At 38.4% G+C, this 27,713-nt stretch overlaps 1 protein-coding gene across 3 annotated transcripts in view; it reads right to left on the reverse strand.

Annotated features, from left to right (window-relative positions):
• The window catches only part of CLVS2 (clavesin 2), a 65,865-nt gene extending 38,502 nt beyond the window's left edge, over positions 1–27,363 (reverse strand). The window contains exons 1-3 of one of the 3 annotated variants that reach the window (XM_059941960.1): positions 27,107–27,363; positions 25,732–26,581; positions 14,361–14,535 (exon numbers count right to left, since the gene is read on the reverse strand). In XM_059941960.1, the coding sequence (XP_059797943.1) occupies positions 14,361–14,535; positions 25,732–26,120 (564 nt within the window). In that variant the 5' untranslated portion in view covers positions 26,121–26,581; positions 27,107–27,363. Of the gene's footprint in view, positions 1–14,360; positions 14,536–25,731; positions 26,850–27,106 lie in introns of those variants that run through there. The other 2 variants (XM_059941962.1, XM_059941959.1) reach the window with 2 other exon arrangements.
• Between the last annotated feature and the right edge of the window lie 350 nt (positions 27,364–27,713).

Genomic DNA, 27,713 nt, shown 5'->3' on the forward strand with positions numbered 1-27,713 from the left:
GGCACATTGTATACTTATTTGTTAAATAATTTGCTTTATTTTCTACTGTATATCATGACTACTTGAAATAAAAGTTTTATGATAAAAATACTATGTTCCCAATGGTAAAATGTGTAAAATGCAGAAAGTAGGAAAAGGAAAATTTCTCCACAGTCCTACAACTCTCATATAATCATTGCTTACATTCCAGTGCATTTTCTTCTCCTCTTTGTTTAACATATTATCAACATAAATGTGATCATATTTTCATACATTCGTTTCTATCACACACACTTAAGACTATTAATAATCATTGCCCATATTATCACAAACTCTTTGCAAACATTACTCCTAGCAGTTGAAAGATCATCCATCATAGAAACATCCTGGTGCTGCAGGGTTCTTTCTCACAAGGATCTATATTCTCCTTCAGCTCATGGATTCTGAGTCTGAGAACTATCTCAGGTCAGGAAACTAGGCATAATATTCTAACTTTATATTTGGATAGCTGCCTTCATTCCTTTTCTCTTTTTTTTCATTTAATATTTTAAGCAACATTTATTGTCTTCCTATCTTTCTTTCCCATAGGAACACCATGTTTAATAACCATATCCATAGCTCCCTTAGGGCGAGGCCCTTATGATTGCCACTCTGACCTTGCCACTCATTATAATAACTGCACCCAACATACTTCTGGTGTTTAAATGCCATCACCTAGCCAGCAGTATTTCTGAATCCTGTCATCCCCATTGTTCAGGAAATCCTTTCACTGAGTTTCTCTAATGTACCAGGTCTCTTTACCATAGTCCTTTTGATTACGACTTCCCCTGCAGCTTTCACATGTCTTAGATATTGCACTCTCCAGTGTATGTTCTCCCATGAGTATCCCACCCTATTTCACCACTATGAAAGTTTTAAGAATTGCAGGTCTATAACATGTTTTTAGTCCACCCAGGACCAATGATATGATCCTCCTTGCCAGCCAATTGGTGAGTTATTTAGCGGAACTGTAATCTTGCCATTGAGGAAGTTTTCATCTAGTTGAAAACAGTGAGGAGAGATATGTATATTAATCATGTAAATACAAGTCTCTTCATGTATTTCAACAGAAAATATTTGTGATATTCCCAAGAGTGAAAATCCCCAAAGTCTTACATCCTAGGAACAAAGCAATGAGTTCCACATGTTATAAATCACAATACTTTTTATAATCACATTTAACCATTATCTTAGAACTTGGAAGAACAAATGTAGTGACTATAAACTTCAAAGAGAAAATTACCCACTTAATTTCTTAAAAGATGCATTATTTTCAGAAAAAGGGGGTGGGAGACTTTCTTCCCACCTAATTTTAGTTGGTGAGTTTTGCATGATCTGCCAAGTTAGGTTGATTAATTATATTATATAACCACTGTATTTTGTTCTAAAGACGTAATCTTCTTGTTACATAGTTTATTTATATTATCTTCTCCAGCATGGGGCAGGGAAGAAGTGCATGGGCAGGACTGACAGTAACCAAGTGACTTCTCTGACTAGGTATCATGCCAATCTCTTTCATATTGTTATCTTGTTTAATCCTCAAAATAACACCAGGTGGAAGGTATCACTCCCATTTTATATGCGGTAACAATGACCGCGATCAGTTAAGTAGTCTATCTAAAGTTGAAATCTGGATGTGGCTGAGACAAGACTTAAGCCCAGGAATGCTTGCTTCTAAAGTCTGACCTATTCTAGCACTTGTCAGGGGAGAGACAATTCTGCTTTCAACTATATCCTATATAATTTTTGTCCAAATACCTCTTTATGAAGAAAGCATATAATCAAACCATGACTTTCCTAGCAGTTTTCGTGGGTGAAAGAAGACAATCTCCTTCCTCCTTACATGACCTTATGATGAAACACAAGTCACAGTGTCATTTCTCTTACCCTCTATCCAACTTAGGAATGTTTTTGTGTTTTTAAAATTAGGATATAAATAACTTATGGGAAGATTCCAAGAATAAAGGAAAGAGAGGCGATAGTTCTAATTCCAATGCCGATACATGAGTTTCCAGTAAACAATTCCAAAAAAACAGGAGCTAAATAATAAAGGGAAAGCCTTAAAAGGAAAACCTTGGACCACGTGAAAAATGTAGCCTTGACTCAAACATAGAAACTATGAGACTCAGGGAAAATGAAGGAAACCTCTACTTCTGTGAGTACTGTGACCTATTCTAAGAGGTAGAGGGGCTTACTGTAAAGGCAGTGATGACAAGAGAAAACCAGAACTGCAAAGAGGAAAAGACAAAGCTCAGCAATGGACTTTCTGGGAGCTCTCCGTGGTGCTGCTCAATTCAGCCTAAGCCTACTTTGATGGTTTCTATGCAACATTGAAGTCACATTAGCTCTTTTCTGAGTTAAGGCACTTTCCAGATCCAAATATCTATGAAACTAGAAAACAGCCTGTTATGATTTACAGCAGAGTGGTTTACCCTCCTTTCACTGAATAAATTATAGCTCTAAGTTTAGCATATAGTAGTAACCCATTATGATGCTGATTATCTACTCCCTGTTGAGACAGTAGGCCTCAAATACCACTAAATGTAGCTTGTTTACCAGTTCTGCTGCAACCCATCATTGTCTTATGTGGGGTAGAATGTGCTTTTCTTAGCCATCTTAGGAGAGACAATGGTCTGACTAGTAGCATCTTTTTGAGGTTTTCTTTTAAAACCAAGTGATAAAATTGCCTATCTGCCTGAATTTCATCTTACTTGAAAATAAACCTGGTTTTCTAAGCTTTAGAGTCTTAGTTCATAATGATTTGCAAAGAATTATGGGTATATCTCTTGGAATATTTTTGGGTTTTTGGAAATAAATTTACTCCATATTTAATCCTAGAAAAATATCTCTGGGGATTTAAAGAACATAATAATAAAACTATTACTACATAAAAGAAGAAGAATTTCTCCCTTAGATCATTATCTATAGATAAAAATGATGGCTCATGACCCTCATTTCTATCGTCTTGTGGTCATAAACTAGAAAATGGTTGGCTTTAAGGAGTTAAGGAGCTTCCAAGTCAATAAGGCAGACTGAATAAGCACAATTTCCTCACCTTCCTCCACAAATTTAAATGACAGTAAACAGTACAAACTATAATAAATTTACAACAACACTGAAAACTAAATGAGGCAGAGTAACTTTATTAAAGCAGATATTTGATAAAATTTTAGAAGATGAAAAATACATGTGGTTCTAACTTCCACTTCCAGAAAGACAGAATAATCAAATCATACTTTTCCCTATTCTTCTCATTAAGTATAACTAAAAAACTTGGGCAGTATACATAAAACAAACATAAGAAGACTATAAATGGTGAAAAGAAAAAGGCAGACCAGCTAGAGACTTTGGGACCCAAAGAATAAAATACTGGCACATTCCCTGGGCTTGATTTTGCCTCAGGTATCCCCGATTTATAGCTCAGGAAACTGGCAACTGGAAACGGGCACAGACAAAAGAGCCCTAACTAAAGCTTGCTCTCACTGGCCAAAGGACCAGGAAAGACGCATACTAGCAACACACAAAATTTTTAGGCAATAACTACTCTACTCCAGCCAAGCACTAGAGGAAAAGAAAAAAACAAAAACAAAAACATGTGACCTCACTCTCACCCACACCAGTTAAGGATGAAAGCACCCTCATCAAGCTGTGATGAGGTATCCCAGCCCCCACCAGGGTCATGTAAGAGAAGACTGAGTACGTAGCCAGGAGTTTCATCCCTATTATATCAATGTTAGTATCCTGGTTGTGAGATTGCACGATATTTTTGCAAGATGTTACCATTGAGGAAAACATATATGAGATCTCTCTGCATTGTTTCTTACAACTGCACGTGAATCTACATTAATTTCAAAATAAAACTGAAAAGTTTAATTAAAAAACATGTGATCCAGAAACATTATGATACACAGAGGATTAAGACCACAGATACAATGTCCACGCGATAGTAATACCAGAAAAGGGATCAGAGAAAAATTGAAAGGAAAGAATAACAAAAATGTTTCTGTTTCTAACTGAAGGATTCATTAAGGTGTGGTAGACACAAGAAGATCTGCTCCCAGATGCATGCTTGTAAAAGCCAAAGATGAGGGCTTCCCTGGTGGCGCAGTGGTTGAGAATCTGCCTGCCAATGCAGGGGACACGGGTTCGAGCCCTGGTCCGGGAAGATCCCACATGCCGCGGAGCAACTAGGCCCGTGAGCCACAACTACTGAGCCTGCGCGTCTGGAGCCTGTGCTCCGCAACAAGAGAGGCCGCGATAGTGAGAGGCCTGCGCACCGCGATGAAGAGTGGCCCCCACTTGCCACAACTAGAGAAAGCCCTCGCACAGAAACGAAGACCCAACACAGCCATAAATAAATAAATTAATTAATTAAAAAAAAAAAAACAAAACAACAAACTGGTGAATTAAAAAATAAAAAAAAAAAAAAAAAAAAAAAAAAGCCAAAGATGAAAAAAGATCCTAAAATCTTTTACAGGTACCTACAAAGTAACAAAAATTTGTCTGAATCCAGGCTTCTTATCAGAAATAATGGATGCCTAACAACTATAAAATAATGATTTCAAAGTACTGAGGGAAATTATTTTGAATCTATATTTATATATCTAGACAAAACTATTAACCGATGTGAAAAAATAAACACACTTTAGAGAATGCAAGTGTTCTGCAACTTTACCTCCCTCGTACTCCTTCAGGTGGAAAAAAAAAAAAAATATATATATATATATGTAAACAAAACAAAAAAGAGAGAAAAGAATTCAAGGACTTGAGGAAAGGAAATCTAAGACACAGCAAATATTACACAAGAATGAAATTTGAAAGTTTTCTATAATGACAGCTCTAATACAGACCTAATAAACAAGAGGAAAAAGTCATAACAGGAAATAAAGAGCTCCTAGAATACCTTCAAGAGGAAAGTGGATTCCTTATAGTACACAATATGATTGAAAAACTAGGTACTGATAGTATAACTTTTACTTTCTTAATTTATGTACTAAAATTATATTGACTTTTTGCATGTTTTCACTAGATGACTAAACAATAAGTAAAACTTCAACTGGTTTTTAAAGCACTTGATAGATATTGACAAAATGGTGAAAGCTGGTGGACTCTACATCCTAAAATTTGACATTGATTTCAGTCTTTAAGCCTATGCAACAAGACTACAGTGAAATCCTTTCAGTGTTTCAGCAGCTAGTATTCTTTTTTGGGGAGTTTCTCAAGGTAGGTAATCTCGAATTTTTTTAAAAGTCATATTCTCATTTTACGAAAATTAAATCCCCAATTCAGAGGATTTCTAACTTTCAAGGTAAAGCAACAAAAATATCACTATTTAAGACTACGTCTTACATGTAGTCTTAAGACGCTAGAAGAATGATTTACTATTTTTCTCCTTTTAAAATCGGGATCTTAGGAGCGCTGAACTGATTGAATCACAGCTGTGTTACCTTTGTTATGGGGATATAGCTATAGTGACCCACGTACATAGAAATTGCCAGCACCCCTACCTAGGCAAACTAGTCGGGTACAGAGATTGCAATAAGTACACAGAATGGATTGTAGGAAAACTGCATTTATTTCTTTGTGCTTAAATGTTGGAATAAAACTTTCTTGAAACACTGTCTAATTATCACCTCTTCCTTTCAGAGAACATAAGCAAACATGCTATAAAGAGCTGATAGAAGAGTCATCATAGGTATTTTAGGCAATCAGCATTGTGAAGGAGAAGACGAGGTGTCCACCATTCCTCTTCTTCCTAGAATCACAGACTACATTTCTTCATCTCCTTTATAGTTATGGGTGTCGACTTGACTGAGTTTTCTAGCCAACAGAATTCAAATTCAAATAAACAATGTACACTGTTTGCAGGTTTGGCCCATAGACATGTATCATATGTGATCCTCCATGCTTTTTCACCTTATAGGGAAATGCAATGAAACTGACCAAAGTGACCCGGGAAGCCACACATAGAAAACGGCAGGGCAACAAAGTGGAAGGAACATGGGTTACTGACTCGCTAGGAGAAGCACCAAAGCTTGATCAAAGCACCCTATTTGATTTCACCGTGAGATGGTTGAGCAAATGCACACATTTTCATTTGTTTGTTACAGCAGCTATCATTACCTTATATAACTACCTCACACTCACCCACATCTTAAAATTCCAACTGACTGAGGCCTTTCAAACTGCAGTTGACCTCAAGCCATAGAAACACACTATTTTTAATTGTGCATCAAATAGAAGCCCAGGATTAATACAAGGGGGCATTCCTCTTATGAGTTTATTGTGACTTCTCCAATTGCTGATATGAAGAAAATTAAGCCCATTAAAAACAAATCATCAGAATAGTTAAAATGAAGAATAAAGAGTATTTTAATTTACAGATCAATCTTAAGAGAATATAACAAGAGTGCTACTCATGGATGGGACAGAAGAATCACTCACCTCCAAGATTCTGGCAATATGGTACCAGAATTTTAAAACTTAAGAAAACAAAAATGACACCTTAATTTGAGATTTCAAAAGATTTTGATTTAGATGTCCAGGAGGTTACATTTATGAAGGTGAAATGACTAAACATTTGAAAGATAAGCATGTCAGTTTTATCAACATCTGTAGGAAAATCTGATAGCACTGGGGTCTTAAACTAATTTTTTCCAGTTTTATCAAGGCATGATTGACCAAAATTGGATATATTTAAGGTATACAGCATGATATTTTGGTATACACATACATTGTAAAATAATTGCCACAATCAGGCTAACTAACATATCTATCACCTCACATAATTACCTTTTTTTATGTGTGTGTGGTAAAAACAGTTGAGATCTACTCTCCTAGCAAATTTTAAGTATACAACACATTATTATTAACTATAGTCACCATTCTGTCCATTAGGTCTCCAGGATTTATTCATCTTATAACTGAAATGTTGTACCCTTTGACCAGCATCTCCCCATTTCCCCAACCTCCCGACCCCTGGTAACCACCATTCTCCTCCCTGTTACTATGAATTTGACTTTTTAGATCCCACATGTAAGTGAGATCATGCAGTACTTGTCTTTCAGTGCCTGGCTTACTTCACTTAGCATAATGTCCTCAAGGTTCATCCATATTGTTGCAAACAGCAGGATTCCTTTCTTTTTTAAGGTTGTATCTAAACTAATTTTTTTAAGATAAATGAATGTTCACATTTTGCCATTTTGATTTGAAGAGAGTGAAAAAAATGAAGTTCTACTGGGAGAGAAGAATATATCAAGATGCATTTACATTGCTAATAAAAAGAATAAGAGAGAACTTGCAGTTACTCATCTTTTTTGTTCTCCAGTTAAGGACTTGTCTTAACATAGCCAATAAAATGAAATGTAGAATAGCTCATATGGCTGTTCAGTTTTTCATTATAGGTAGTTACTTTCTATCCATTTATCATTATCTCAATGACTCAAACAGAAAGATTATTTGCTTCCTTCCCTTTTGTTGCTTAAATTATTTGGCTATTAGAAGAAAAATGATAGCTAGTCTCCTTTTCAGTGGTTGAAAGTGTACAGGTATTAAATTGTATGGATAATTACTGATACTCCTTACTTTAATTCAATAAGTGTATGTTAAGTAAGCCTAGAGCACTCATCTCTTTATTTTTTTTTCAAGGTTGACAGCTACTTCCTATAACTAGACATTTTAAATGGATTTAGCTGCTAATCAAAAAAAAAAAAGCAATTTTAATGCAAGAAAAAATAGTGAGATATATGCACATACACATGTATGTAGGTACATGTATGTGTTATGTGTATGCGTATATATGTACATATATATGCAGAATTAACCTGGCCTGTTAGCAAAGTTTATATAATCCTTAGCCTGCTTGCTGAACTGAATATTATATATAGCTTTTACATGTCTATTGTCAGATTTTAAAAAGACTTCCAACGTCCTACTTCTGGGGACTAAACCTCTCAGCCAAGCCACATTCTCATACCATGAAATCAAGAAACTTTAGGGTTTTCACTCATTTTGTTTTAGGTTAAGAAACAACTGAAAGGAAGCACACTTAGCTCAGACAGCTATGCGTGTGATGAACAAAATGTCACTTTTTTTTTTACACACTGCCCTTGTCACTGTTTCTCAACATGGTTCTGACTGTGCATACAAAATGTGGAAATAAATGCTCCCACCTCTAGGCTGTCTGAATAAATACAGTTCATGAGTCCGTGTGTTCATTTTCAAAAAGACAGGTATTGTTTCAGACCTCTACCATCAATGCACCATCATGCTGCCTTAAATTTACAAGGCAGCTTGCATGAAAGAGGTTTCTGCTATTGCCAGAAGCATTATAAGCCTGAAAACTATTGGTAGGTTAACAACCATTGCAAAAAACACTGTTGCAAAGCAGAGTCCTTTTGTCTTATTATGAAAGCCTAATTTGCTCAATATCTCACTGACTTCCTTTTTAATGTTCTCCCATAACTGTCCTACATACACACACACACACACACACACACACACACACACGCACGTACACACACATGTGCAATTTCAAAGCTAGCAGGAACTGTGGGTAAGATCGGGAAGACTGAATAAGCTAACGCTAGACTGAAGTTAATGGCGCTCCTCACCCGCTAGCCCTGGACAGGGATATTCCAAGTCATTAGCATGGCCTTTGTTTTTGGCAAGATCCCCTAGGTAGCACTGGGCTTCCAAACAGTCAGAGCCAGAATTTGTAGTGGCAGCACTTTCTGCCTTCCACATGAATGACCAGAGCTCTCAGAGCTAGCAGATTGGTGTAACAGCAGTAACACTGGACCTTTGAGTCAAAAGAAAGGGCCAGCATTAAGTACTGTGAATTGATTACATATTCTTTATTCTTTCACAAGTCCTATTTATTAAGGGCTCTTACAATATCTGGCACTGATTTAGGCACTTTGTGATGGCCCTACATCTGAGTCTTAGGTAGCAATTCAAAGAGCTATTCAATTCTTTGTTACAGCCAAACCCCTTGTCAGCAAGCTACCTCTTGACTACATTATGTACTTTTCAGCAGATGGAGTTTGGGGATTCCTGTGAAATTGTGAAAGCAACAGCACAGAGACTCAGCAGAACAGAGCTAAGGGGGAATAACAGGTAAATACATCCAAAGGGCAACAAACAACAGAGGTAGGGTCAGGATATGTTTTAAAAAATCACAAATAAGAGATTCTGGATTCATAAGAGAGTTTGAGTTTTTCACTACCAAAGAGTTTTAAGAATGGTAATATTTTATAAGAAAAATATTAAAACAGAGCAACAGCAACCAAAAAATATTAAAAGCATACTGCTTCGTTATAAATTCAGTCTAAGCTGTTCCAGGTATTTCCAAACATTTCATGTTTTAATTGGCTTCCCAGGCAGATATCTTAGAGTCAACAAGTCACATCCACTTAATCTTGTATTGATTTTCTAAAATGCTTCCTGTTACTACCCTAATCAATTACATTCTTGTAAGGTGCAAGACAATTTTCTCTTTCTCTTTTCCTTCCGACTAAGAATGAATACTTTATTTCCACAGAAAATATCTGATGTTGCCTCTTATCTGTCAAGGAGCCGCATTGTGTTGGTAAAAAATCTTTTATGCCTTTCATTTAAAAAAAAATGTTTGAAGATTCTGCAAAGAGAAAGTGTACAGAATTGCCTTGGATTGGTATAATGAGTGGCTTACCAACTTGTGGTTGTGAGGATAAAAGTTCTCTTTGGCTAGCAGAAAAGTGCCTTGCCCTTGTCCTTCATCACAGGGAACTGGGAGGTTGGTAGTCACTCAAAGAGACCACTCACTGGGAAGAAGAAAATGGTTCTGACACTTGGTGTCCAAAAAAGTGCAAGGTCAGCCATTTGTGACTATTTTAGTACTGTACTATCCCAACAAAGAAATTTCACCTGGATTGAAATGTGAGGATTTTGGGCATGGGGGAGGAAAGTTACTTTAACCTGAGGTTACCCATTTTTTCTTAGGCACAGCCCTGGAAACAACAGAAACAACAAGGGGGCATGGGAGGCACAAACTATTGGATGTAAAATAGGCTCAAGGATGCATTGTACAACACGGGGAGTATAGCCAGTATTTTGTAATAACTGTAAATGGAAAGTAACCTTTAAAATTGTATAATTTTTGGGCTTCCCTGGTGGCGCAGTGGTTGAGAATCTGCCTGCCAATGCAGGGGACACGGGTTCGAGCCCTGGTCTGGGAAGATCCCACATGCCACGGAGCAACTGGGCCCATGAGCCACAATTACTGAGCCTGCGCATCTGGAGCCTGTGCTCCGCAACAAGAGAGGCCGCGATGGTGAGAGGCCCGTGCACCGCGATGAAGAGTGGTCCCCACTTGCCACAACTAGAGAAAGCCCTCGCACAGAAACTAAGACTCAACACAGCCAAAAATAAATAAATAAATAAATAAAGAACGTGAATTTCTAAAAAAAAAAAATTGTATAATTTTTTTAATTAACAAAAAACCAGAAACAACAAGATTCAGGGAAGACATTCATTCTTTGGAATCAGACAACCTGGACTCAAGCCTTGAGGTCAGTTGAGAAAATTCAGGTAAGTGTCTTTAAACTCCCTGAAGTTTCATTATCTGTCCTACAAAATGGGATCAATATAAGTACCTCCAGGGTAGTCTGGGTGTCCTCTATATCTAACCACTCTCCTTTGATCCAAGTCAATTCTTCTACCCAGCAGATCTTTCCAAAGAAGAAGAGTGACCAGGTCACTTTCCTGTCCCAAGTGTCCCCATGTCTGGAGTACACAGGTCAAACCACACAGCATGCCTTCCTCCAGCCCATAGGGCCAGGTCTCAGCCTGCCTTTCCCAGATCACCTCTGGTCATTTGTTTCAATTCATTTCTCACTCTAGCCATATCAAAAATGATTTATCACATACTTTCAATGCTTTATAGCTGTCTGTTTGTTCAAGTCACCTCCCCCAAAGTTTCCCTGCCCAAAATGCCCTTCCTGTCCTTATTCCCTTAGCAAACTCTTGCTCCTCCCTCAAGGCCAAAGCTATCTCCACAATCACCACCTTTCCAACTGTGCCTGGAGTTTCTCCCAAAAGAAACAAAGATTAATTTTCACCAGGTGAAAAAAATCTCATTTTTTGTTTGGCTTCCAACAAGAAAAAAATATATTATTTGGCATCTAACATGAAAATATCTAGATGCTGTTTAACCAGAAAGTGAAGTGATTTTTTAAAAATGGAATCTGTGTATCTATAGTATGAGCACTAAAAGCAAAATATGATATTTTTCAGATTCCCAAAGTCAATCATCTTTAAGTCTTCACAGCCTAGGTAGTCACTGAATTGTGAGAAAACCAGCACACATCCAAAAAAAATGCCACTTGAAAAATGAGCTTACCCACATCAATTACTTTGATCATTAATATCACCTGCTAAGTACAAGGTGTATTATTTCTAATGTAATACTTTAAAATTAGTATAAATGAATAGACTGACAGCCAAACAAGTTAAGTAATTTGCCCAAATATTTGATATGTGGCAGGGCTGCTATCCAAACCCAGGTCTGTCTGCCGCTATAGCCCATTTGCATCCTTCAACAGTGTCTCTCTGTTGGCCTTCTACTGTGATCACAGGTGGATCTTACAGCAATGGTCTCTGTGTTTTTATCCAAAGTATAAGGTGCTATCTCTAGCTGGGTCACTTAAAATACTTGAGGAAAAAGGGGATTGGTGTATGCAGGTAGACAGGTTATACAGTCACCTCTGTATAAAGGAAGAGAGATGGGCCCTCTTCAAAACACAGTTACGTCCCTTAATAATACACATCATTAAATTAAGTTTCCTCCCTGGCACTAGACCCACTGGTAGCTTTCCTTACTTTTTGTTTAATCCCCTAGGATATTTTTTTGTTTGCCTAAATAAAAGTAACATATTATAGCAGAATGATAGCGTGATATAAATTATCACTGAGTTATTAAAAATATTCTCACCTCTTAATTTCCCTGACTGGGTTAATTGGAAGGGGTTTATTATTGTGGTGGTGGTCTTAGTGATGGCGGTAGTTGTGTTTAACAATCTAAAATTGCGCATATGTGTCTTTACTTCAAACGCTTTATGGTTTCCTGTTAATCTCAAAAAATAAAGTTTATTCATGCTCTGCGTGAAACATATCAATACACAATAATATTTCTCACATAGTAAGTGCAAAATAAAAGAGTCTTCATTAGAAAAGTCAGAAAAGGTTACTTCAGTATGAAAGTAAGTATGAAATCACACCTGTCACAATGGAACATTTTTAGCACATCTTATATTCCTATTCAGAATCACCATTGTTTATAGATATCGATATAGGCATAGACACAGATATAGACATGGATATAGAGCATTTAAAAATTAATTTGAACTACAGAAAAAATGAGTTTAAAAGTTAGTAACGTGTCAAATTTATTCCCAGGAGGAGCTCCCTTCTTTTAAGTGGCTTCCCGATGGGCAACGAGGAGGAATCAACCCTGCTTACTCAGTCTGGGTCCTGGGAGCGAGGAAAGGGGCTTGGGACCGTGGTGGGGAATAGAGACAAGGCAGTTCAGCAGAGGTCCCTGCAGGGAGGGGGACCATTCCCCTCTTTAACACAAGCACAGAGCTTTAATCTGGCTGTAGCTCCTGTTGGGCTGACCCTCAGCACTTAAAAAAGTCCTGATCGGAGCCATGGGTAATGAGGAAGTTCCCCAACATGTCCAAGTGGTCAGTTTTTTCCTCCACCGAGGACTTATCATATTACTATTAAATGACTCCATAAAGTGTGTAAATTAGCAAACAGCAAGATATTGAGTCTATTCTTGAGGTGTTTGTTTTTTCCAATTTTTTTGGAAATAATATGAGTTCTCCAGCTCTTCATATGCTGAAGGCCTAGACGACCCCTCATGCCAGTAAAATTGGGATCACGATTATAAAAGGCTAGGTTACCATTCTGTGTTAAGTAATATGGTTGGTGGTAACCAATTTTCTCTATAAAGTGAAGAACACTTTACATGCTGATGGCAGGAGGGCAGAATTAGGACTGATTCTAAATGATACACACATTTCCAAACACTGTGTTTCCCCATGCCCTCCCAACTCTGATTAACTGTCTCTATGGAGTTAAAAAGAAAGTGTAGTTCAAGATAAGGTAGGAGCAAGGCTGACTCACCAAGAGCAAGTCAGGAAATCTGCATCAGGGAAAGCCTATCAGAGAAAAGGATCAGTGTGTCTTATTCACTCCAGAGGCAAAACCCAAACTGTGAATTCAATTTGGTTAAGATGTCCTGCTACTTGGAGAAGTGACCTTTTTTTAGCAGGCCGTCATCTTTCAATTTAGGTGCCTATAGACACAGTCAGAAATTACTGTGAAGCAGAGATCTAGATAATTCTGGTTGTTCTACTTAAAAAAAAAAAAATCTAGCATCCTGGACTAATGAATGACAACAATAAAATTAGTTATTTTGTGATATTTTCAGTGATAAATGTTACAAAAACTAACTGCTGCAAACTTCTAAAAAGCAAGTTGAACATACTGAGAATAAATACTGAATAACATCACTTAAGAATTAATTTACAAATCTTTTTAAGAATTTAAATTTTATTCCATAAACATTATATATAAAGTAGCATAAAGCAAAGCAGAGAGCAGAAAAAAGACACCTTAAAACTTAAAAAGAAATCGTCGATATTAGGTTTATAACATGCCACTAAATAATAACTGATTTTCCATTTTATAATTCCCAACCAGTTAAATGTCATTCATTGGAAGATGCACCATTCCTCTGTCAACTCCACCTCATGGCCCTTCCACAATAAAAAAAAAAAAAAAAAAAAAGAGCAAAAAAACCCCAATTAAGTCTAAAGAAGTAATTCAAAACAGTGATTCCATATCCTAGATACCAAAAAACATATGCTTGATTGGCTTTCCAACAGTTGTTGGGCAACTAAATGGAACAATGAAGCAAACATTTAGCTAATTAACAACTATACACAGAAAAGGAAAGAAAAACAAACAAACAAAAGCCTAGATAGCTAATAATTAAAATCCAGAAGATGTTGCTTGTTCTGATTATCAAGCTAAAAATCCCAGATCATCACTGGCACTTATGTTTAGACATAGTGAGGGCTTAGTGCCAAGTATCACAAGCTTCCATTCAGTAAAAGGCCCACATCTTCTAGCTTTTCTTCTATGATCCTTTGTCCAGTTAGTGTTTTAGTGTTTGTGCTTGAAAACTAGTTTTTTAAATGTGCTTTTATTATTCCTTAAGTAAGATCTTCTGTTGTTCTATCACGGATAAGCCAAACATGGGAAACTGAGAAACTGGGTAATTTGTAAATCATTACCTGAAGGCCTTCGATAGCCAAGCGCAGCATGCTTGGTGTAAGTTTAGAGGCTTGCTTGAAGGTGAAGTTACTCCAGTCTATGATCAAAACAAATCCATTCACTTGAAGCTCAGGATCTTCAATCATGGCTTCTAAAGAAAGTAAGATGGCACGCAAAATATCCACCAGCGTGTACCTATCAGCAACAGAAAAGTGCTGCATTAAATCTGACAACCACTTTTGTAGAAGCTATAGAAAGTTGAGAAGCATACTAAAAATTCCCTTTTAAAATATATCAGGAATCTTAAGGAAATAATTTTGTTTAAAAATCTTTTAAGATGAAGTTTACTTTATTCGCTATACTCAGGGGACATATTAGAATTTAACATGCATTCTACCAAAACAAATTCCAATGCTTTTGAACACATTACAATTTGTTTCATATTTTAAAACCTTTTCCTTTCCTTCTAGGCCTTCCTATGAGTTTATAAAATCTCATTTCAACAACCCTAAAAACTAGGCATGGTACTTTTAAATAGCTCAAGAATGCTCTCAGTACTGACGTTTCATATCTTCACATGTGGAAAATTTGAGAATGAGATTTGAAGGAGTTTCATCAATAAACAACACTATATGTAAACAGTTATGATTGAAAGTGTCAACAGATTTTAATTGTACTGAGTTTATATCATAAAGATAAAAGAAAAGAAAAGAAAAAGGAAAGGTGGGATGGACAGAAAGAAAGGGAAATCAATGAAAATAAAAGGGAAAATGTACCTGTCTGTTATTACATAGGCCATCCAAATTTAGGGGTCAAGACTTTATCTTTTTCTACCTTGCAACTTAGCACAGTGCCTGGCACACTGTAAAAACATAATAAATGCTCTTTACTTTCTTCTAAAATGGAACTAGACTAGAGTGCAAAGACACTAATTGTACATTAAGACACTGCCTCAACGAAGGCAGCAGAAGTAAGAAGAAAAGAAGCCAAATTTGAGAAGTATTTTAGAGGTAAACTTTTTAAAATTGAATACTTAATTAAATGTGAGGGCTAAGATTGAGGGAAGAGTATAAGATGACACACAGATTCTAGCTTCACTCTGATTAAATGGTAAAAATCTTTCATCAAAATCAATAATGCAAAAAGAGGATACAGTTGAGGATGGCTGGAAATGTGGAATTTGGAATAGTATCCGTTGTACTTGAGAAACATGTAGTATACCCAGAAAGATATATCAAGTAAACATTTGAAAAAGTAAATTCCAAACTCAGGAGAGAGCTCAAGATCGAAAATTCCAGAATCAAAAGCATACCAATCCTACGTTCAAGGAAGTGAAGGAGGTAATGCAATCTGAGCTGAGAAGAAAATGAGATAATTATTCTAAGAGGGAATCCCAGCATTTCAAGAGGGATTAGTACATTCATGGAAGATGTTAACAATTTTCCATTTTTAGCAGCCTGCATTTCAAGTTTACTTTTCTGCTTAGACATTCAGGTGAAGGTATCTGGGAAAAGTGAGAGAAAGAAATCCTGACCTCAGGGAAGAGGTGGTGTGGGGAGGGGGGTGGATGAGGAGTGGAAATCATTGGGATTCAGTGGAAGCGATGGGCTCACCAGGAAGATGCATGAGACTGTGGCACATGTGAGGGAGTAGTTCTATTTTGACTTCTAAAAACATTTGGAGGCGAATGGAGAAAGTGTAGTAGTTCAGAAAGGAAGGAATAATTAACAGTGAAACCTCAGGCAATTTCTCACTTTCTCTGGGCCTCATTTCCTCATCTGTAAAATCAGTAGTTTGGAATAAAACCTCTTTAGGGTCCCAGCATTAATCAAGCAAAGGGCGTGGTGTCAGAAGACTTCAAGACGGAATCTCTTCCTGTCCCTCATTAGCTGTGTGGTCCTGGACATGTCAATGATTTATCATTCTGAGGCTTAGCTCCCTTAAATGAGAGTATCTATGATTATCTCACTGCATCTCACTGGCAGTGGCAAGGTGGGAGGAGGGGGTATGGGAAGGGAAGTCAAAGACATGATTCAGGTGAAAGCATTTGCACAATGCTAGGTATATAGCATGTGTTCAGTAAATGTTGGTTGGAATACACACATAGCACACTTTTTATTGTAATGGTAACCACAGACATAGGGCACTAGGCAGGGTATAATCAGAACTAAAGAATATTTGCTTGTAAATTTTACTTAAAACTTAACGATAATCTTTAGATGGCTTACTACTACTGTGAAAGGCAAGGATCAAGAGATTATTTTTAAATCTCTGGAAAGTATACAGGGTATTTATAGGCCTAAGGCTATGGCATCCCAAAATACTACATAAACACATGAGTAAAATTTTTTGTAGAGCTCTCTTACTTGTCTTTAAATCTGTGAAATATGAATGACTGAATACATTTATCTGTCACTTCATGGCTGGCTCATCTCCTTTTTAAACATAATGGCCTAACACAGTATTGTGACCAAAAGCCTATAAACCTACACAGACTGGAAAGTTGGAGCAGGAAGGCTATAGTTCTGGTTAAAATTTAGATCTACCCCCTCTAAAAAAGTATTCACTTTAATTTCTGAAGTTCATAATAATTATCACAGTTAAAAAAATTAAAAATTAGAACAATCCAATTTAGAACTTCCCCCCATTATGATCATTCTTACATTTCCTATAAGAATGACAAATAGCATTAATACCAAACAGCCTTAAGTAAAAGTAAACAGCGGAATCTGAAATCGGCTTTGGAAGAATGATGCACTGTATGTATTAAGAATAAACCATGGCACCAGTAGGGCTGAAAACAAGAGGCAATTTGTTTTAACTAACACATTTTAAGTTTGGTTTTTCCAAAACTGTGTCAAATCAAGAGAGAAATTTATATACATATCATTATTCCAAAGGAAAGGAAATAAGGCAAATCCCAGGATCGTCAATAGAGAAAAGCAGGTTTGCAAAGTTTTCAAGAGTAAATCTAACCAATGGTTTTTTAATTTAATATCTTCTTCCAAAAAGAGAATTAAGTGATCTTTATATAAATTATACTAATGTATAAGTTTAATAAAAGAAACATAAAAACATCCTAGCTAACTGAATTCAAAAGGCAGGTCAAAACCACTCTTGAGGGGCTTCCCTTGTGGCACAGTGGTTCAGAATATGCCTGCCAATGCAGGGGACAGGGGTTCGAGCCCTGGTCTGGGAAGATCCTACATGCCGCGGAGCAACTAGGCCCGTGAGCCACAACTACTGAGCCTGCGCGTCTGGAGCCTGTGCCCCGCAACAAGAGAGGACGCGACGAAGAAGAGTGGCCCCCGCTTGCCGCAACTAGAGAAAGCCCTCGCACGAAACGAAGACCCAACACAGCCAAAAATAAATAAATTAAAAAAAAAAATCCTTCCCTCTACTTTAAAAAAAACAAACAAACAAACCACTCTTGACACTCCAATCCTCTGTTGTCAAACGTGTCACATTACTACCATTAGCAGCTCAGCAGGTTATTCCTAAGCAGAACATTATTACATGAGAGCTTGCCAAAATCCACAAAATATCTTCCAAAGAAATGGAGCATTTTATGAATTTTCTGTCTTCAGGAATCCTACTTTCATTATTCTCTTTGAAACTATTTTTGAACTGTTGTATTTTACAAATTAAATGTCACTACAATGAGTATTTCACAAGCTCATGTTTGGGGTTCACACCCCAATTATAGTAGCTCTACCATTGCTATTCTCCCCTCCTATGTTGAAAGAAAGCCATAAACAATAAACTAGCACATTAATGGAGCTCCTGACTCCTGATTGTGCTTCCCAAAGCAGCATTAGGTAAAGCCTGAACCTGAAATCAACTTGGAGAGGATGAAATAATGACACCAGTACAACTGGGACTATGTAGACCATTGCTCTAGAAAGAAGTCAAAGCTGCTATAATATGTAAAAAAAAAAAAAAAATTTCTCCTATTTAGTACCAGTGTGATCAAGAGCAGGGAAGCTTCTTCTCCTGCCTCTGGCCTTACAAGGTTTTGGGGAGCTACCTAGCCTATGCTTCTCTCCTGGGGTTCACAACGTCTCATCCCCTACTAGAGCTTACAATCAGTGCAAAGAGCAACTTAAATCACAAACAGGCCATTTCCTTCCTACTCTCCAGCCCTTTCTTGTAGCCTGACAAGGAAAAACTGGCATCTTGGCATCACACTGAGCAGCACAACAGCAAGTAGTTTCCCCTCTGTCACTAAATCAATCAGCCATTATTAAATTCTTCATTAGGCTGCCCCCAACCCTCAGTTTTCATTATGCCACATTTTCTAATGTCTGAAGCACTTTGTGTTAGAAAGGTGCTAGGGGAAGAGACAAAGGAGAGGAATTACTTTTATTAATGCCTCGGAGTATCATTAGTGCTAAAGTCAATGAATTCACCAAGGTATTTTACATTACTGAGTGGTAATAATAATATCTCTATCTGTGTAATCGTTTAAGATTTCCAAAGCAATTTCAAACGCATTATCTTAATCTCAAAATAAGCCCAAAGTCTCTGTGCCTGGCTTAGTTCCTATTATTTTGGAGATGAGGACACAGATGAGGTCTCAGAGATTTAGACAGTTTGTCCAAAGTCACTATGGGAGTAAAACTGGAAGCCTAGATGAGAAGCTGGGTCTTTCTGACACCCCAGTGCTCTCCACTCCTTATGGTGCCTAGACCTAGAACCGAGTTTGATGAATAGCTGTTCTGCTTTCTCATATCTCAGTGGCATACTGTGTGTCAGAAGATGGATCAGAAAGTCGATACCAACATGGCGCCAGGCCAGGTACCAGGGTAGCTCCAGCCTGGTCCCAGCAAGGGGCTTTGGCAGAAGAAAAGTGACAAGACGTTCGTGAAAGTCAGGATGGGAACAGGCTAAGTCTACAAACCTTGGAGGAAATATGAAATCCAAAATAATTATGTGTCTGGTTTGTATCACTAGGCACAGATTAGTTGTCTCAGCCTTGCTTTAATTTTACTGCTGTGGAAATGTAGGTGAGTAAGAACAAAAGAATCCTTGTAAATGAAACATCTAGAGGAAAAATGTCATTCTTTGAAAAAAAAAAAAGGTTAAAAAATGTGCACCCGCTGCCGCCAAAATAAAACGAAATGAAATAAAACAAAGTTGTGCTGGAAAAATACAAACATTGAAAAGGCAACTCTTCCTCAGGGCAGAGTAAGTGTTTACTTAGCTGCTTGATACAGTCTTTGCCTTCAGAATATTTATTCTACCAACTTAAATTTCTGTGCCTAATGGTCTACATTCTGATGTTTAATCAAGATTTTCTAAAACATAGATGAATTTTTTAATTATCAGAGCTTGCTTTTTTTATAATTATATTTAACTGTCTTTTCCCAGATTTATGTTGGTTAACTATCTGTACACACAAAGCAAGTTTGACCAATTCACTTACTAGCTGTGCGGTTATGGGTGGAATAACTGCTCTGTGCCTGCAAAATGTGGATGTTAACAGAACCTACCTCGTATGTATGTGATAAAGATTTAATAAATGAATGTTTATAAAGTGCTTAGAATAGTGCCTGACACATAGCATATGCTATAAAAGTGTTTTAAAATGAATGAATGAATTAAATAATGAATTAAAATGAAAAAATAAAAGGTTGAATTACATTACCCGAGCAGGTGATTTTCTCTCTATACGACACAGCAGCCTGGTACCCCTGCCCTGAACTTCCAGCACTGACAAGCAGCACCCTCATTTAGCACTTAACGACTTCTCTGAAGTTATTTAGCTTTTTGTGTTTTTTCTTCCCAGAGAGGTTGTATGTTCCTTGATGGTACAAAGAATGTGTCATGTGTCTTTTTTTGCACCTAGCACCTATTAAATGTCCACGTATGTAGCAAATGCTGGAAAAAAGTATACTTTTTAATACATTGATTTGAATCAAGTACTATTCTATTCACTCATTTTACTCGATGTTGTAAAGACCCAACCAACGTACGGGGACATCTTTTCCCTCATGTCAATAGTGCCGCTTACTATGTTAATGAACTATATGTACCTGCCTCCAATGATGTAAAAGAATTCAATCTTTTCTCCCAGAATGGAGGAAATATAGTAATTTACTAAGGATACTTTAATAATTTACTAATTGTTGGCTCATGTTTTAAAATATCTTTCCACATGTTTTGAGACATCCTTTCAGAGCACTTTAGTAACATCAAATCTGTTGCTTCTTTTCAACTTTGTTTAAAGTTGCATATTTGAAACATGAAAATAGCCTGGTTTGGGCCAGACCCAATCAACATCCTGCTGAAGTTTGGAACTCTTGGTCATTGCTGTTATTTCAGGATTATTTCACTAATTACTGCATAATTACCCTCATTTTTAGAGACTGTCTTATTTTTTTTAAGAGATTTGTCCCAATATTTCACTAACACTTCTCAGGACAATTTTTTTTTCTCTCCCATTTTCCATGGTATGAACCAAGGGCATATTTTGAAGTGAGCTGCAGTTCCCAGAGTATTTGTTTAAAGAGCAGCCCTATAAGGAAGCAATACAAAAGTCCTGCTGGGACAGAAACCCCATGGAACCCACACCTGCCATTCCTAGTATTGACCTAATCTCAAAATCAGCCGTAATACAGCATAGCAGTGCCTTTAGGATTTCGAAGGTAAGGATTCCTGACCCTGCCAGGATATTTGACACCAGGAAACAAAAAGTTGAGAAATATTTAAATATTTTAATAATCAGAGCCAAGAAGACTTGAAAAATCAGTCCAAAAAAATTAAGCCTCTTTTTTGGCTTGTTTTTTGTTTTTAAAATGATCAAGTAAGAGTGTTTCTCCCTAATTAACTAGTTAATTGCCCTTGTCTGTTTTAATCTATTTCTAATCATTTTATTTTATTTTATTTTATTTTAGTGCACTTCCACAGAAGAGTAAAGCTTTGTGGCTGAGAATAAAGCAAATATGTATAGTCTATGGCTATTTTTTAAAAATTTTAAGCTACCATCATCATAACCTTCTTCCATTTGAAGATTGGCCACATTATTTTAATAAATGAGAGCATAGTCATAATTAAAACTGGAGCTTCAAATAGCTGGCCATTTGTATAATATTTTCCTTTGTATGAAAAAGCCACACAGTAAGAATGAACAAACTGACAATAGTACATTTTTTAGGCAAATTCCAGGATAAGTTAGAGGATCATAGCATTGTCTCACCAATCAGTCTTTGAGCCCTTTCAGAGTTTCAGTACTATAAGTGATAATCAATGTCCATTATGACAAGCCAAACATGGTACAAGACAGTCAGTACTTTCTGAATTGCCACTATATTAGAATCATTTTAACTTCGCTGTATTTAATTGTTTTCTAGTGGTTGTTAACCAGATTCCAGATAAATTGTTTGTTTACAATTGGTTGTTTGTGGTACTAAGTATAGAGAAGTCACTTATAAGTCTAAGAAGGTAAAATACCACTTGCAGGCTAACTGACAAATTACAGGCCACATATCAGAATACATGTCATCATTATGTTTCAGGTAACACAGTTTACTCATGAATATTCCCAATAATTACATGCCAGGGAATTTCGACTTCTCAGATACCTGCTCTCATGCCCTAGGGTCTAGACCACAATCTACTTTTGTTCCAAACTTCCTTTTCTTAAGGTAGTATAATCTATTCTAGCTTCTTGGTACATTATCATCACACTCTGTTGATGAAATCAGGTGGACAATTTGAAGGTATCTGCTGAGTCCTAAGCAGGGCACTGTCACTCAGGAAAGCAAGACAGCATGTAATATATGGAGGACTACTGCATCACAGTGCTGCAGGGTAACAATCCGTTTGTTTTTAATTTTGTGGAATTTACTTTTGTTTTCAGAAATTATGTTAGACGATTTGAAAAGAAAACAAAAAGATAAAAGTGTGTGAATCTTTGCCAAGGATAGCCTGCTCAACAAATGTTAACAAATCATCTGAAACATGTTCTATGTTTTTTTAAAAAAGAACCACTGAAAGTCATTTTGACATTTCAGTATTTCAAATATTTTTTTAGCTGTATTAGAAGGTGGGTACACTGTAAATATTATACCTCAGTCTCCTGAAGATTCCATATTTCTTGTAAAAGCTTTGGAAATGGTCCAGTTACTTGCAATAACCTGAAACTGACCTGCACTATATTGCAATAGGAAGAGACACTATTTTATTTATAGTCACCATCTCACACACATTTACTGTTTCCAGTCTCCTGAGAAGCACAGAAAACTGTCCTAAAAATTCAATATAGGAGAAAGTATATATCAGATAACTGCCTGCTTAGAATTCTTTTTTAAAAAAATGCATAACTCAATTCAACTCAACAAACATTTACTGAACATTAACTCTAGTTCAGGTGCTGTTATAATAACATGAGGCTTAGTCTTTTTTTGTTATACAAAATTCTTTTACAAAGTTTTTCAAAATTCACAAAAAATCTTGATTATTCCCTTTGGGAAGTTGGAAATAACCTGTTATCCAAATAAAGGGGGATATTTTCTTCTACCTCATTTCTGGAATTTCCCTGTGTAATCCTGGACAATTCCCACCTATTCTTTCTTTAAAACAATGCTATTTTGCCCCTTTTAATAATGTTATTATTATGTTTTTTAGTTGTTGAAAGCCAGGTAATTCACTGAACAACTCAGGAAGGTGGTTAGAATTATGTTCAGATGTGCAGTCTTCTCCAGGGACCCAGGTTGTTTAGACTGGTGGGATCAGAGCAGGAAGGTGAGATCACCTCACTCACAGAACAGGGGAGGGATGAGGAGCAAGAGAATTTGGCACATGGCATATCCAGCTAACAGAGCAAGCATAAGGTAAACACCTAGGGAAGGTGGCAGAGACTTCTGTAGTAGTCAAGTCAGATAAGCCTTGAAAATGAATAGTGGAGGAAGGAAGGGGATTCAGGCCAAAGGCAGGAAAAGAGCTGGTGACACTCTGGGCACTGTCAGAAAGGCAGCTGTCCTGCTGGTTTCAGAGCAGGGCAGAGGCAGTTCTTATGCACATCTCCCAATGATAAAGGTTTACAGAGGATGCCGAGAGGGTGGACCTGCTTATCCACTCGTCATTGTATATGTATATGTAGATATGGGATAGGGGGGTGCAGGCAGGGAAAAGGAGGGAGGGACTTTTTAAAAAATATATAGGAGGAGGAAACTCAACTGAATTTTAGATAAGCTCCAAATAACTTGTATACCTTTTGATCTTGAAGTACTAAAACTTCTTGATCACACCTGTTCATTTCCAACCACAGAAATTGAATTCACAATTATTAGTCTATAGGCCCTGTAAGGTATTTTTACAGGACATGGCTTTTCATTTTTAATGTCACATGTACAAAGTTTTAATATTTAAGATTTTGTGTAGATTTAAAGAAATAGTTCTACATATCAATTAATAAGTCCCCTCCCATTGTAGATTTCCAGGGAGATATATTTGGATTACTAGTAACTTATCCTTTACATGAAAACATGAGATAGACAACTAAAACATAGTTTCTTTAGTAAGTCCAAAATAATCACCTTTTCACATACATGAGAACTACAAGTGGCTTTTATCTTAATTAGGTTTATAAATCAATGTCAATATTAGCTCAGTTATAGAAATAAATGAAAATAGGTTTGATGTATGCTCATGTCTCCCTAAGGGCAATCTGCTTCCCTAATGATATCTTTAACAGACTTTGAGACATATTTAAATACACAATTTCCACAGCTCCCATTTCATGGCAACTCAATAAACTAAGTTCCAATCTAACTCATAAAATACTAGGTTCTTTCCTGAATAAAATTTTTCAGCTTTGATATACACAATAATTGGTTTGCATAACCCTACAATGTACTTCTTAGATGAACTAAAAACTTTTTAAAGAGAAATTGTGGTCAAAGGATGGCATTTCACGAGCCTTTAAACTTTGCTACCTGATAAAGAGTAGAGTAAAATCTCTATAATTAACCAAAGTAAGAGACAGAAAGAGAACTCCATTCCCCTCAATGGCTAACTCTATGAGTTTCTTAGCTTTATGATACTTCAGGTAGTAGTTTATCTTTATATTTACCTAAAAAATAATCGGAGTAGTTCTCAACGTAGAATTACAGGGAAAAGGAGACCAACTGAAGAGTTAAACGCCTGTTAAAAATATTAATTTGCATTCTAAAGTCCCAAGACTCTGAGAAGCCTATCTAGAGACCTATAAGATCCATAGGATTTCTCAGTAACTGTAAAAGTCTTTTAAAGTTGCTCCAGAGATGGTTTAAACTAACCAGATGCATCAAAAATCACCATTCACTGCACTAAAAATACAACGATGTTTTAACAACAAGCTTCTTATGATTCATAATTCTGGTAACACTTTTAAGTTCCATGACATTTATTTAACTTCGAACTTAATTGAAACTACCTTACACAAAGGTCTTTTATAATTTCTTGTATCTTTCAATCTGAGAAAATAACTCCTCCAACTGAGGAAGTAGAAGAGTCATTGTCTGTTTTTTTCTATTGTCATGTAGATGAAGTAAGAATATTAGTTCTCCTCCATTAAAAAGCCAGAGAGCTCAAAAAGTCTACCAACTGACAGATCTGAACATTTTTCACTTCCTTCCAAAAGATGAAAGATCACATCAGACAGGAAACACATTCTTTAGATTAGTGACAGGTGTAGAACAAGCACACAAGTCAGCCTTTATTTTCAGGGTCGGCAGCGTACTCAGCAACAGAGGGGACAACTCTTCCTTTTTATTGAAGTGACACACATCATATTATTCCTTCATCTACACATCACCAAGCAGAAAAGTTTCCAAGCAATAAAACTACTTGATCTTGGTTGAATGCCAGGGTAGTCTTAAAAAAATAAAATCGCAGTACTAAAGAGAGAGATGAGGAGGAGGAGGTGGAGGACGATGGATGATGGTGATGAATCCAGTTTAAGAATTTCTTTAGGAAAAAAGAAAAAAAAAAAAAAAAGAATTTCTTTAAGAGGAAGGAGGGAAAGTTGTCTCCATTCTCATACTCATTTCTCCACAGAACAGTAAACTTATTTAGGAGTTGAAAAAATTAGCAGCTTTATTTAGAAGCTGAATGATTTAGATTATACAGCACAATAATATGGTTCATGAAGCACCTAACGCTGCAGTAGAAAACGGGCGCTAGTGAAGTAAGAGTTTCAAAGGTAAAGATAAAAGCCCCACCCCTCCCCCCAGGGTGCCCACCAAAAACGCATTTCTTAGTTCCAGTTTCTCTTCCCCCACCCCCCACCCCGCCCGAGCCAAATACACAGCAACGTCAAAGCTGTAAAACTATGACACTACTCAAGATAAATTCTGGAAAATGGGAGAGTAAAAGAAGCCTTAGTACAAGTTCGGATTTAGGACTTACCTGCTCTGATCCCAGTTGGCAGCGAAAAGGACTAGAATCTTCCTGCCATAGTGGTCCAGATTGGCTAGGCCCCCAGGGAAGCCATCCTTCAGTGCCTGCTTGATGCCAGGATCAGTGGCCTTGAAGCTTTTGAACATGTCCAGGTTCTGCTGCCGGTACTCAAAGTACTGGGCCAGGAGGCGGAAAGCTTCGAAGTGATGAAACTTCCTGGCCCGCAAGAAGCGTAAGATGAAGGCATCATCTGTGCGGAGAAAGCCAATGTCCGGCCTGGTGATGACCATATCCCTCACCTCCTGGATGTCCTGGTGCAGTGTGTCTGGGTTCTCATTGAGCTCCAGGCGCGCTTTCTCCAGGGTCTCAGGAGAGAGACCAGCCTGTAAATGAGTCATTGTTCTGCTTGTTCCCGAGCCCTGCCTTTCTCTCGCTGGCTGTCCCACCGCACCGTTGGCCCTGGTCACTACCACACGCCGGCCTCCAGACCTCGCTGCTGCCTGCTTCCTCTTCTTTACGGGAAACGATTTGTCTTGGTGTCCAATCAAGTACCCTGTTGCTCCTGCTTCCCCACACCTTTTCTATGAAGGATATAAACTTCTTTGCCCACCCCCTAAAAACAACGTCCCACTTTAGTTCCCTTGTCCCTTTCCTTCAAAGAGATGTGGACCTCTGGCGGTCCAGCACTCCTCTTCTTGTCCTTTCTCTCTCCTAACAAAACACCCTTAATTGCACCCCGCACGGGTGGTGCTGATCTTGGTGCTGTCCTCTTCTCTTCCGAGATGTAACAGAAAAAGCCCCCACGCACATCTCAGCCCCAGCACTGTGATGCTTCTGCGGTCCCTACTGAAGGATGCTCCTGCCAGGGATAACGATGGAGATTCTGATTAATAATAAGGCGGCTCTTCAGCGCGGAGCTTAGGGCGGGGGAGAGCGCGTCTTTGCCAGCAGGAAAAAGAGAGAAAGAGAAAGAGGGGGGAAGGAGCTTATTTCTCCTTCTACTTATTCAAAGATGCTATTTCTAAGACATTTGTGGGATTCTATTTAAAATGACTGTGATCCAGTTAGGTGGAGGCTCTGCAGATAGCGCACCTTCCCTCCTCCCCTCCTGGATACACCGCGATCTCATAAGGCACCAGAAGGGGGTTTGGTGGCGTTGGCACCAGCGTGGGCTCCCCCCTCAACCCCACCCCCAACTTCTGCCTTCCTCTAGCCCTTTATTTCAACGGACTTGCTGCGGAGGGGTTGGGGGGAGGGATCTCGCCGGGAAGGTACATTGCAAATGCAGGGTTGGGGGAGGAGAGGGTGGGGAAAAGGAGTGGAGGATAAAACCTCTTCTATAATACCCCAAAGCAAGAGAGAAGAGAGAGCAGCCGGCTCCTACCAGCAAACCCGGAGGCGGGGACGCTAAGCAAGGCGGCCCTGCCCGGCGTCCATCGGCCGCGGCTTCGGAGGCGGCGGCGGCGGCGGCGGCAGCGGCATCAGCTCCTCTCGGTGGGTTGGAGCGAGCGGAGAAGAGGGACGGCAGCTGGGACCCGGGCAGAAGACGCTCTGGGGAGCAGCCCTGACCACATCGCCCGCGAGCAGCCCGCTTCCTCTCCCCGCAGGAGGGGAGCAGAGCTAGGGCCACCGGTGCCCCAGGTTCTCGCCCGGCCCTGCCATCCTCGCCGTCGGGAGAGGAGAAGGAAGGGAGCGAGAATCGCACGCCTGGATGGAGAAGGCCACGCGGGTAGCCTCCGCCTTTGCCCGCCCGGAGCCGCCGGGACCGTGGGCGCGGCGCGGCGGCCGCTGCGGGGCGCGGGCCTCACCCTGGGCGCTCTCCGGCGGCCGCAGTCGGGCGCGCCCCTCCGGGCTGCTGCTGCGGCGGCTGCGGCGGCCGCTGCTCAAAGAGGACGCGGCTCAGCCTAACTCCTCTCTAATTACCCCGGCACAGATCTCGCTGCGACGTAAGCACTCACTCAGCTCGCGCACGCCCTCGGCTCCTCTCCCCC

This window comes from Balaenoptera ricei, chromosome 12 (genome assembly GCF_028023285.1).
Source record: "Balaenoptera ricei isolate mBalRic1 chromosome 12, mBalRic1.hap2, whole genome shotgun sequence".
NCBI lineage: Eukaryota > Metazoa > Chordata > Mammalia > Artiodactyla > Balaenopteridae > Balaenoptera > Balaenoptera ricei.